The 12631-nt window shown below is 41.8% G+C and overlaps 1 protein-coding gene across 2 annotated transcripts in view; it reads left to right on the forward strand.

Annotated features, from left to right (window-relative positions):
- Nucleotides 1-12631, forward strand: part of LOC118340076 (nck-associated protein 5-like) — a 129638-nt gene that overhangs the window by 65348 nt on the left and 51659 nt on the right. For both annotated transcript variants that reach the window (XM_035677934.1, XM_035677935.1), the window contains 2 exons: nt 581-644; nt 11022-11155. In XM_035677934.1, the coding sequence (XP_035533827.1) occupies nt 581-644; nt 11022-11155 (198 nt within the window). The remainder of the gene's footprint in view (nt 1-580; nt 645-11021; nt 11156-12631) is intronic.

Here is a 12631-nt window from a genome sequence, read left to right on the forward strand (position 1 = left end):
TCTTTGTTTAGCCTGCTTCACGTGTGTGTGTTTGTGAGTGTGCCAGAGAGAGTGAGAGTGGGAGAGAGAGTCTGTTATGAGTGTATGTACGGATGCCCTGCTTTTTGTTTCCTCTGAGCTATTTTTGTCTGGACAGAACTGCAAGCTCTCTGTTTTGCGTGGTTAGCGGATGACCCCGTCTCCTCAGAGTGTGTGTGTGTGTGTGTGTTATCTGCTGATTTGCTGGCAGGCCACAGGCTTGTGAGGTTTGTCCTCACAAGACAGACGAGGATGAAAGAAAGAAGTGTTGGTTTCTCATAGTTGTTACTGACCTTAATGAAATATCAGATAGTTGATGAGCTTACTCTAGAGGAATTTGATCAGTTTAAATGTCACAGGATTAGTTGATTCAAAGTTGATTCAAAGGCTTTTTCGCCTTGACAAGAAAGATGTTTCTGAAAATTCAAACATTATGGGTGCTACTGAAATGTAAAAGTAGCCCATTGGTGTCAGTGGGACTCTAACCTCACTGCCTGTGTCACTAACTAAACCATGATCACACGTTAACTCACTTTTATTTTGCCCTCTTCCCTCTGTTTAGGGAAAAGCTGGCCGTGGCTCGCCTGCAGAGGGAAGTCGCACGGAGCAAGAGCGAAGGAACAATGGTAAAGTACAGTGGAGCCGCTCGTCCTCTATAATCTGCGCAAAGCCAAAAAAGCCACAGTATGCTCACTTCACACACACCCACACACACTGTCAAGCTCCGCCAAGCCTTCACATCGAAGTCAATCTTTAGTGTCTCAACACTTCATCAGTTGATCTTAAAGAACACAATTGCTTCCACAAGCTAGTACTTCCCAGCCATTTGGTACAATACCAAACAATACTAACTGTGCCAAAATCAAATATGGTTTAAAATTGTCAAAATGAGTAGTTAAAAAGACAAAAAAATCCATGCATTCAATGCCATCTTTCTGTATTTGTCAGTTTTCAATAATCTGTGATATGAAGAAACACTTGTTTTTAAAGTAAATGGGATTAATTTCAGCCATTTTGCAGAAACAACAGGTATTCAGATGCACGGCCAGGTTGTGTAACATTATAAAGCTGCAGCTGGGGCTTAATCTGTCAACACTGCATTGTGCTAAGCTTTACTCAGAATTGCTGATATTGTGCTTTCACTTGTCATTTAAGCGAACTTGTGCAAGCAGGGTAAAGAATTCAGGAGGTGGAGCTCTACATACATATGTGTACATAAGCGAATATCTTTATGTATTTTTGTGTATTTGTCTGTGTGACTGCAGTACGTGTGTGTAAGGGAGGTCAGAAAGTGAAAATTTGAAACACGTGATGAAGCGGAGCTCAGCTGATTGCAGCCTCCGAGCAGAGGCTCTAACCACAGGCCCAGCTGTTTGGCTGCACCCCAGTGACGCCTCTGATTCTCTTTATGGCAGCAGGCCTAAAGCAACAGCACACAAGGGCTGATACACGATGAGATTTTTCGCACTATTTTGCGTGATTCTCTATTGATCCCTGAAGGAAGAATGCTTGTTTTTTCTTCCTGCTTCTCCTCGCAGTCGAATGGAGGTCAGATCATGGGGTCAGATACAGAACAGTGCCCGTGGAGCTGCACAAGGGTTCAGTGTATTACCCAAGGGCACTTCAGCACAGCAGATTCTTGCTGTCATTCAGGCTTATTGTACACAGAGTAGGTGTACCAGACACATGTTAAACTGTAAGTTCTGGGTGGATGGGGAAGGCAATCAACCATGCTAGTGGTTCTTGTGGAAAATTAGTTTAATGTGCGTTAGTTTTGCATCAGGTCATGAATGTAAACATTGATTATGACAGTGACTAATTAAGAGTAACAGGAAATAAGTGCAGACAGAGATGGCTATCTCTTCCAGGACTTGTTTACATCAGATTTCTTGAACAGCAACGTAAAAACAAACTCACATCTAACCCCTATTTACCCACTTTTACCCACTTCCCCGCCTTGCTGACCTCTCTGTGACTTCTCCAATACTGTCATTCCAGTTATGCATGTGTATGTGAAACGAGAAGGTCCGGTATTGATTTCCACAGTGGGTAGATAGACTGGTGATAAATGGAATGCGTGCATCCTCCAGCGAACCCTACATGTCATAGCATGACCGTCAAAGTCATGTGAGCAGCTAGAGGTGTATTCAGTACAGTAATGCATGTTGGATAGTGGGAATTAACATGGCTAAACTGATCAGTTAAGGTCACTTTCACACCTGCAGTTAGGTTCACTTGGTCTAGAACAAAGATAAAAGAAAATGCATTTTAGCTTTGTATTTGTAGGTAATTTTGTGTTCACATTGACATATTAAAACTGAACTGACATGAGTAAATGTTATGATAAGATGAGATAAGCCATTGGTCTCAACAAAGTAGAATACAGGCCCAAAATGTCTATTTTCTCCACTTGAACTTGTAGCATCCATGTTTTTATGATTACCAAATAATCTTGTATGATAGAAGATCACTTCCTTAATAGTTCCCACAATAAGTAGTTGGATGGATTGCAATTCAATAGCAGTTTAGACTCTGAATTAATAAAAAAGTCTTATATCTACTATAATACAATCCTGTGCTTCACTTTGCATTCACACCACAAAGAGATTGTACCAGAACTCGCTTTCCAGTCAGTCTTGTTGCAGTAATTTGGTCCGCACCTGACACTGTTTGTATCAGCCTGTAAGGAGCTGAACCAAATGGGAAAAATCATAGTTTGAACCTCACCATGTGACATCCAGTTCTACTTTGCTCTCCATTTGTGGTACCGCTGAGGTCTGCTTCTCTTTGGTACCTGCTGCATGTGTACATAACCTAATTCAGTTTATGTGTCCACAACTCAAGGCTACACCTCAGTGTGTCAGCACCTCTTCCTGTAACACCAACCTCGCATCCTCTGACCTCAACATAGCCCGAGAAAAATATATCACTCGCCACGCTGTAAGCGTCTACTGAAGGCCTCGGCTCTCACACTCACGCGAGTGGATGACATGCTAATTATTACTTTAGAGGGGTGGGTGGGTTGCTGTCTGCGCATGCACAGGGCAAAGAGAGAGAGAGGGATGAGTTATCTGTGCCAGACAGGAGGAGGGTGAGGGTGGGGGTGGAGGAAGAAAGAGAGGAGGGGGATATCACTAAGCTCCATTTGAAATTGGGATTATCCCCGTTGGAGTCCCCCTTGCACTCTCTCTCTGGCATTCCTGGGAGGCTTCGGAGCTCCGGCACGGTTCTTCAATAGAAATGAAAAAGAGACTGCTGCATCAAGGAGATAATTGTCAAAGTGCTGGCGGTGTGTAGTGGGAACTGCTCACCAACCACAGCCTGTGCCCCACAAACCCCCACACCCTGACGCCCACTTCTGTGCCCACTCGCTTCCCCCCAACCCCCATCTTCGCCTGCCAAGGGACTAACCTAGAGAGACAGATTAAAACAGCCACAGACTTTTGAAGTGGCTGTACCGCTCCTCTGTATCTGACGCTTCTCTTTAACAGCCTCTGTTCCCTGTCTTGGTCTTCCCTCTCTACATCCATTAGTGTCCTCTGTGTAACGCGATCAGAGAAACAGAGAGCGGCAGTGCCACCCTGTCGCAGTCCTGTGCTGGTTGCTTCTCCACGGGGACGTGTTATGCTGTACCATTACTAGTGCTTTGTGTAGGCAAAGAATGTAAAACGCATCTTTATATGATTGTGCAACACTGCTACAATTGTAAGCCTCAGGTCTCGCTTGCACACTTACACAGCCGTTAGTGTAAATGAAACAGCATGAACAACACAGTTTACTGAGGAGCGTGTGTTTTAATTGGGTCTCCTGTTGTAAAACACGATGGCTACTGGCAGTGCAGAAGCACAACACTCTTTTGTTATGGATCATTTGGGAGAATTGCATGAAACCTTTTGAATAATTTGCAGGGCAATCAGTGGTTAGGCTCATTGCATGAACCGCAGCATCTGCACCGTATTTCACCACAAATAGGGCCACACAAGATGCATTTGTTATTAGTCTGAAGTGATATGGTCTAACAACCATCAGCTCTGTCTGTCCTAGACCACCGTTTGTTTCTCAAACTTTATATTAGGGCTTGGACATGGTGTTTTTGGCCTGCTCCACAGAGCGAGATCTTTAAAACTCTTACAAGAAAAACAGTTGGTTTCCCGTTAGGTGTTTGATAGAGCACAGGTCATGGTTTATTCAGTTTCTCTCCAACAAGCCTGCCCTGTCTGTCTCGAGTCAAACCGCTCATTCACAGCCTTCGTCGCTGCTGTAGGTTTTCTCTGGAATTCTTCACACCCCAGCCCAGAGGCGTGGTGCAGGGCAGGGCTGCTCTCTGTCTCCCACTCTCTTTTGATGCCACTCTGAAGTGCAATCTAAGTCCATCAGGGGCAGGATGCTGGGTTTCCTGTCAGGGAGAAAACAGAAGTGCACATGTATGCTCGTAAAGGCAGTGCTGACTGTTCTGCTGAGGGGGCCGGGCTCTCCATTAAAAAGGCGTTTAAAACTGTTGGGTAAGATTATGACCACTGGAAACGGCTGTCTAAACAACATGTGAAAATAAACGTTCTCGCTTTGAAAGAAATTGGCTTTATTTTTCTTTGGGTTTTTCTGGACGCACTCTGATATCTGAGCTTAAACAGATATAAGTCTCATACACACACTAGATTCAGACACAGTTATTTCCCGGGATGTTTTGGTTGATAACAGTGAAGAGTACATATGAACGATAAAGGGAAATGTTTTTGCCTCAACTTAATTGTGTAACTCACTTATTTAAAAATCTGATTTCTCCAGAGTATTTCATGTAGAAAATTAAGTTAAGATAAGAATGGAGCCGCTGTGAATATAAAATAGGAACGGGTGGCACAGTATGGTAAAATAGGCCCTGGAGCCAAGATAGGAATCAGCTATTTCTGTCCATGAAAACAGATTTCTCATGTGCTACAGTCTGCAAGATTGTATGTGACACAGTTTGTAAAACTGCATCAAGTAAAATGTACTTTGAAATTGGCTCTCCGAGAAGACTAAACTCCCTTGTTAACAAGTCATTTGGTGTTAAATCATTCAGTCCTTTAACAAATGAAACATTCCTGCTGGTAGGTTGAAGTGATATCACTTAACTTGCATCTGCTTGTTGCTATTTCAGCTTTACATCTTTTTAAAGATAAATTTGAAGGGAAACAGCTCAGTATCCCGATGGATTATGTCCATATTGGCCTATTCCGCATTTTGAGATTTATGTGTAGCACTAAGATTATGGTTAGCAAACGTAAGCGGTTGGAGATTGCGTAGAGACTTCTGTGAAGGAGGACGGAGTTTGTATCCAGTCTCCGACCTGCAAAGAATGTTCACTTTTTAATTCATCCTAACCATAACCAAGTCTTTTAGTCCCCCAATCTTTAGTTGTCTAACCCTAACCATACCTAAACCATAGTTTATTTTCCATGATCAATGAAAAAGATAACTGATAATGCAGACAGAGCCAAAGCTTCCCATGTTGGACAAGAAAAGAAGCTGCGCAGGGACAGAAATTGATTGTCAGTTTTTAGCACAGTTCCACTGGTGTGCTGTGAGTTATAGCTCCCACTTGACATAACCATGGTTTAATTAGTTTTTAGTTTTGATCAAGGTATCATGGTTTATTTGACAATGATTTATTAATGTTTAAACTACCATAAAAAGCACCATCAGGATGGAGATCTTTTGTAGTGCGCTTTCAGCAGATAAAGGAGGGGTTTTGAGGGGGCTCCCAGCTTTAAAATGACAGGGAGAAAAGCTCTGGTCCTCATGGAGATCCACCGCTGAGGGAACATTTATAGAGTGTTTCTGACAGCTGTTGGGAGGATGTTTGACAGTGTGGAGGTTTGGGGACCAAGGGGGACTCAGGTGCTGTCTCTGCAGATTGGCCTTATCAGCCACGGACAGGGGAGCGGGCCGAGATGGGGTTCCCCCTGCGCTCAGCACATTCACCGGGTGACGAGCGCTGACAGCCAGGCCCAAATCGCATCTCCACACCATCCCTTTCACCCACTCTCTAGAGTGTATTTTTGTGTGTGTGTGACTGAATGACTCGGAGTGCGTGGGTGGGGTGGGGGAGCTCCCATGGCAATGATAAATGGGCCACTCATATGATTTAGCATATTCCTGGGGTGTGTGTATTATTTGCTATAGTGCCCGCGGCTGTCTAAGAGAGAAGTGGTACACTCTAATGCAGTGGCTCTCCATGATAATTGAATTGATGGAGCCCTGGGGGACGCAGAACGCTGATTTTTAGTGAATAAAACACTGTTTTAATTCAACCATAGTTCTATAACAAGTCACCTCAGGAAACATATATTCCAGCGAATTTCCCATTGTAAAGAAACACCTACATTTGCCATTCTTTTAGCTTTTTATCAGGCAATACTTTGAATGACATTTAATTTATACGCACTTTTTTATCTCTTCAACATAACTGCACACTTTGTCTTTCCTTGGTTTCGTCTGTAGCGCTTCTGACCTGGCATTTCACATACATTATGTGTGCCATGCGGCCAGATCCTCCTCATGTTACTCTTTCATTTGAATTCAGGCTTGCTGACGAGCACACACACGCACACACAAACAGCCAAGTGGCATGTTTTATTTATGAATGAGGAACCTGCGCGGTGTATTGTGTCCCTGATGTTTGCTTTAGCAGCGAGCCAGAGATCCGCTCCCAGCCCTTTGATTAGGCAAAGAGCTGCAACTGAGGGGGTTTGTGTGTAATGAAGAGATTATTGAGCGCCCCGAACTGTACCCCAAACCCTGCATGAACACACATACATACATTTACAGTTGCAGATGGACAACCTACAAGATAGGAGCCACAGTGACGGCTGCGCACACATGCACTTAACCTGATAACATTGCACTGCAGCTTTTATTTAATGGGAGACAGCACTGCAAGCACAACAAGGAGAGGCAGAGGTCTCTAATTAATTTAGAGTCCTCTGTGGATCTTGGAGGGTATCAGGGGGGTTTGAGTCTTCTAGTAATACAGCTTGGATGAATACCATTACCATCTAATGCTGTCCAATTACAGAGGCCTGCTTCATTCCAGGCTCCATTGCAACTAATACAATTTTATACATATGACCCGATATGGACGGAATAGGGAGGAAGCACTCTGGGCTGCAATACAACCTAATGTAACAAAACTGCACACACATAAATCAGATGTTTGCTGTTTACTTTTATCCCGGGTTTTTCATTTATTTCACTACATTGAATGTATTGAAATCAATAGTATCTTGCAGTCCATTCAATCTCCAGCTTTACATGTTGATGGTGATAAATTCAGTCATATCTAGATGGATATAGCTTTTATCAACCAGGAAATTAAACCAGCCTCGCCTGTGACAGAGGTCAAATTTAATCCTGAAACACCCAATCTGGGCTTGTTTCAGATATATGGCTCAGTAGACCGGTATAAAATCCTGCCTAGGCCATTTTATAGATTACTTGGGCTATTCCATTTGATATTGCCTTTTTCAACCACTGTATTGTTTGTTAGAGCTGCCTTTGTTAGAGCTGTAACTGCCAGTTTTAGTCCAAGAAAATGTTGCCCTCCACAGGAGAAACAAGGTAGTGCACCCCATCCAGCCAGGGCAATGATAGACACTTAAGTAAAAGGATTAAGGCCTCAGTTGTTGGATTAACTAAAGTAAATGTTCTCACAGAAAGTTGCCAAGCATGTTTTCATCACGTCCCATCTCATTGTTGACTTTGAGATATCTTCCCAGGGCACTGCTTAAGACGTGTTGCCTTTGTAACTGCAGCTATGGCTTTTGAAGAATATGCTTTCAATTAGCATACTCTTTACCACAGAAAAAAAAGCCATGAAGTTGGTGTAGACAATAAACATTTCAACCGAGAAAAACTGTAATGTATTGCTTGGGATTTCTGGCCACATAAAGATATGGTAATGTTTGATTTAATGGCTTTAGGCCTTGTTAAACGGCTGAAATTATATATTGAACAAAAGCAATAGAGGGCTTTTTACTACAACATAGACCATAAATCCTGTGTTGTTATTGAGGTTGTTGGCAAGACTCTGTCAGCAGACACATAGTGGTCGGTAGTTTATGCCTGGGGCGTTAGTTAGGCCATGTGGGCAACAAAAATCAGGACTAAAGCTACTGTGCTTTTGTGAAAATTGGGGCCAACTTGCTCAACAATACTGTACACATTAATACATGTGGTGCCGCAAAGAAAAGGCCTTTGTGCTTGTTTGCATTGAGGTGGAATTCAGCTGAACTGAAGGTTGCACTTGTAATGAGCAGCTTTTTAGTGCCTTTCTGACGTGTTTGTATCATTAAAAACCTATTTCCATACTTGTGGCTTAAGGAAAAACATTTTATTTACACTTTGCCAAGTAGATATTTTTAATATGCTTGCACATGCTATAGGAATGACCTCCTTTCCATGTTGACTTTCTCCATCACTTGGCCCATTTTTCCTCAAAGAGTGATGGTGAAGAAGAGCCAGAAATTCATTGGTTTTGGTCCAGATATATAGGTCCAGCTCTTGGCAGGGGGATGTACCACTTTATGCTTCTGTACCGCTGGATTTACAGCGTCCATTACTCCTGACAGGGGGAGCCTCCCTGTTGTGTAAAGAGCCGCTCCACATAGTAGCCATGAATTTATGGCCACAATGAGGACCAGAACTGGTTTTAATGGTGACTTGGGTTTAATATTCTCACTCCCCGACCGATTCACCCTGTTAAAATCTGCTTTTGTGACAGAATTCCTGCCAATTGACAATATACTGCAATGAAATATGGTTGCATTCAAGACAATATGGTCACAGTAAAAATGGCAATTTTCTAAAATGTTAGGTAATTTATAGGCAATTGTTTGGATATTTTCCTTTGCAATTTAACTGTATGATGTCGCTTTAAATCATGGCTGCACATTTTGATGATACAAGGAGTAAAAAGAAAACATCATCTTGAAGATGTTTTGTCTATTTACCAATTTCTGAGTACATGTTCCAATCAGTATCCCTTATTTCATTCACACCACTAGATGTCCCCATAATGCTTGTCTGTGAAAAAGCACTTCACCATCTCTGTAGTCTTACACTGAATAATGACACACAATGATTGGTGCTTAACATGGAGAGGGAGACTTAAATACGACCTCTAGAGAAGAAAAGAAATGCTTTGCTTCCTGTTCTGGCGTCACAGACTTTTTCTACAGTCTACAGTTTACAGTGGATCGATATATTCTTTATATAAATCTCACTTTTCAAGGCAGATGATGATATATAATCTTTTATCAAGAACTGACGAGATAATCCTCTCCTGAATTTACAGCCAGAGAATTACTTTTTTGCAGACAGCATTACAGTCATAATGACTTAACACTTCAGCGAAAAATATCTACTGTTTGTAAAACCAAACAAATAAGATGCACTTTAAATCCAAGTCTCTTATTCAGCAAAATATGCACGGGGTTTGCAAAAGAAGCAACTTTTTCCACTTCTTTCCCCAGATGGCTATCCAGTTAGTCTTTTCCGCCTCGAACCAATTTCCAGTTATTTCACAATCTTGTATTTTCAGCTGACAAGATAGTGACAGATGGTTGATCACTTAAACTTTAGCTAAGAAAATGGAGCCAATTGCTTTGTCATAAATTGTCAGCGGCACAAGATTCCAGGTTGTGTGTAGCAACTGCGAGACTAAAAGAATCATCCTCGCTCATTTGCTCTGTCAGCTAAAATCCTTGTCCTTGCTGGTGGCGGTTGCTCAAAGCTCCTCTGCAACTTTGTCACTGAAAAACTCACTTGCGATGCCAAACTTCCCCCCTCTCAAGGAGGGAGTGTGCCAGCACACGGCCGCCGTCTTTGAAGTCGGGTTTGAGGCAAGAACGGTTCTGTCTTTTGGGAGCAGATGGCTGAGGCCATGAGACAGAGAAGAATCCAATTAATGACTAAAAAAAGAACTTTCATTTTGGAATTGTCTCTGGTGTAAAAGGACAGATAAAAATGGTTATACGATCTGTGGAGACCTTGCACACCACAGACTTTGAAAGTGCCTCCTGAGGATGATTGGGTTAACTTACACCAAACCAAGCTTCAGAGAACAAAAATCCATAACTCTTGGCTATAAAACAGCAATTAAATGAAGTGAAAAGCATGTGAAAGGGGAAGAAAAGCAAGGATGACTAGGCTTTACCTCTATGATCCTGTTGCGAGTTATAGATAGTTACAGTTAATTCTGTGCCTTAGCTGCAAATAATTAGTTAGTTAGTTAGTAAGTCAAGTCAGGCTGTATTTACTCATAAAAAAACTACTTTCTTGCTAAGTTACCAAGCAACAGCACTGTAAAAATAAATCATATAAGAACAGAGCACAGTTTGTCTGTCCAGGAAGTACCATTGTTGAGCATATTCTTGCTATAGCCAACTATGGAAGATGTGAATGTTTGAGGACCTTGACGCCATTAAACTCAAACACTTAATGTGGTAGCACGGCAGTGAAATTAAAAGTGCAGAGAAAGATTGAGGCATGCAAGATGAGGTTCGGTGATGTTGTTTGACATTTAGTGTGAACTTTGTCGTAGCGACAGAAGGAATGGGAGGTTCATTATGAACATCTCAAAGTAACAACAAACTGCAAAGGTAATGCCATTCTGACAGCTTAAATGTCATCACGCCCCTGTTCTCTTTTTTTGCTTTCACCACTAAAGCATGAAAAAAATGACTGGGATTGGATTTTTTGGACCAGGATGACCTGTTTTGGATACTAGGCAAAAGAAGCATGTTTGGGGACTTTTTATCACAAATGATGATCATGATGTTGAAACCTCTTCCCAGGACGGTCAGAGATCAGGGACAGCAGGAAACATGGCATCCGCAGGGCTGTCAGGGAGTCAGGGACCTGCACTCCAGGACTATAAATATGGCATATGACTTAGGCATGATCTTTTCTGAGCCTTTAGGCCACACACCACCGAGAGTTAACTGTTCTTATTTTTGCGTCCACAGCGAGAAAAGCTGATCCACGAGCTAGAGGAAGAGCGACGTTTGCGACTGGAGAGCGAGAAGCGTCTCCGGGAAGTGACTGAGGAGTCAGAGCTGGGACGGGCGCAGATGGTCTCACTGCAGCAGCAATTCTCCAGGTAAAAGGACCTGAAAGTCAAGAATGTATTGGACATTATTGTTGGGCCGCAGTGACCCTTAAGTCCTGTTTTCTTATAGGGATAATACTTGACCAAAATGGAGAAAGCAAATGACATTTGCTCTCTCCATTTTGGTTTGGATTGACATCATGACATCCAAGATATGCCCTCTGTGAAGGTATATTCACTCAAGTAATATACTTAAGTGCTTATGATACTTGAGTATTTTAATGGTATGTTACTTTATAAGTCTCCTCCACTACAGTTAAGAGAGAAATTATGCTTTTTACTGCACTATATTTACTTACTTGTTACTTTACAAAGTAAAATTCTCCACAACTACAACAGGAAAATGCAGCTATAATCCTCCAATAATATAATCTATGTAACTGTCAGGGCTTTAGAAATACTGAGGTCAAGAGTCCAAGTGCCCTGATTTGAATACTTCCACCACCACAGTTTCAGGATTTATCATTTACAGGAAGTGATTAAAAAACTGCCATAATCTAGAATAGTAATAATAATAATAATAATAACTCGTGTAAAAGCAGTTTTGTTTACAGTATATAACCCACAAAATCACAAATATCCCTGAAACGTTGTGTCATTCCAGCATCAGCCTAACATTTCTTCTGACATTTAAACTGTGTTAGTGACCAAACAGATGACAGGATGTTGACACATAAATGCTGTATATAAGCAATATTACGCACGAGAAGGGCTCATGTGACAAAATATGACATGTCGGGATCACACAGGCAGAGCATCAGCTTATAACAGATAAACAGATAAACAAAAGTCATGGACATTTTCCAGCCAATTAGAATCAAATATTCACTTCAGGCCATGATATAAGTCATGATAATGGACATTACAAGCTAGATAAAAGCAACATCATATGATTCCCCATCTCTTTCCCCGCATTTCCTGTCATCTGTGTACTCTCTGCTATCAAATAAAGGCATTAAAATGTGTTAAAGAATAGATCTAATAAACACTTTGACATTTTGTGTCAAACGTCGAACAGACATATCAAAAACAGGGACAATAATGGGGTATGTGGCATACTCTCATAGAAGTTGTGTTTTTTCTAAAAAGTTTCATTTCTTTTCAATAAAAGTAATTGATTTTTGGCAGCAATTTCCTGCAATCAGCCCTTTGTCTTTAGAAGAATCAATATGGCGTTCTTGCTCTAGCCATTTCTTCATTTCTTTGTCTTGCCATTTCGTCTGAGTACTTCAGCGATATTTCTTTTGGTCACTTGACCTTGTCATTGGCAAAAAGATGGGTTGATGCATTACTTCAGTGTTGAAAACGGAAAACTTATAAAGCGTGAAGTGCTCAAACATTGCTCTTGTCATAACTTCAGTAACCTCTCTTTCATGAACTCGTCCTCCACCTCGCAGCCGCTGAGGTGTGACAGAGTGGGACAGCAGATCAAGAGTAGGAGCCGAGTTGATGTCTTAATTAGACGAT

Source organism: Morone saxatilis, unplaced genomic scaffold (assembly GCF_004916995.1).
Source record: "Morone saxatilis isolate NCDOM2014 unplaced genomic scaffold, NCSU_SB_2.0 Contig6, whole genome shotgun sequence".
NCBI lineage: Eukaryota > Metazoa > Chordata > Actinopteri > Moronidae > Morone > Morone saxatilis.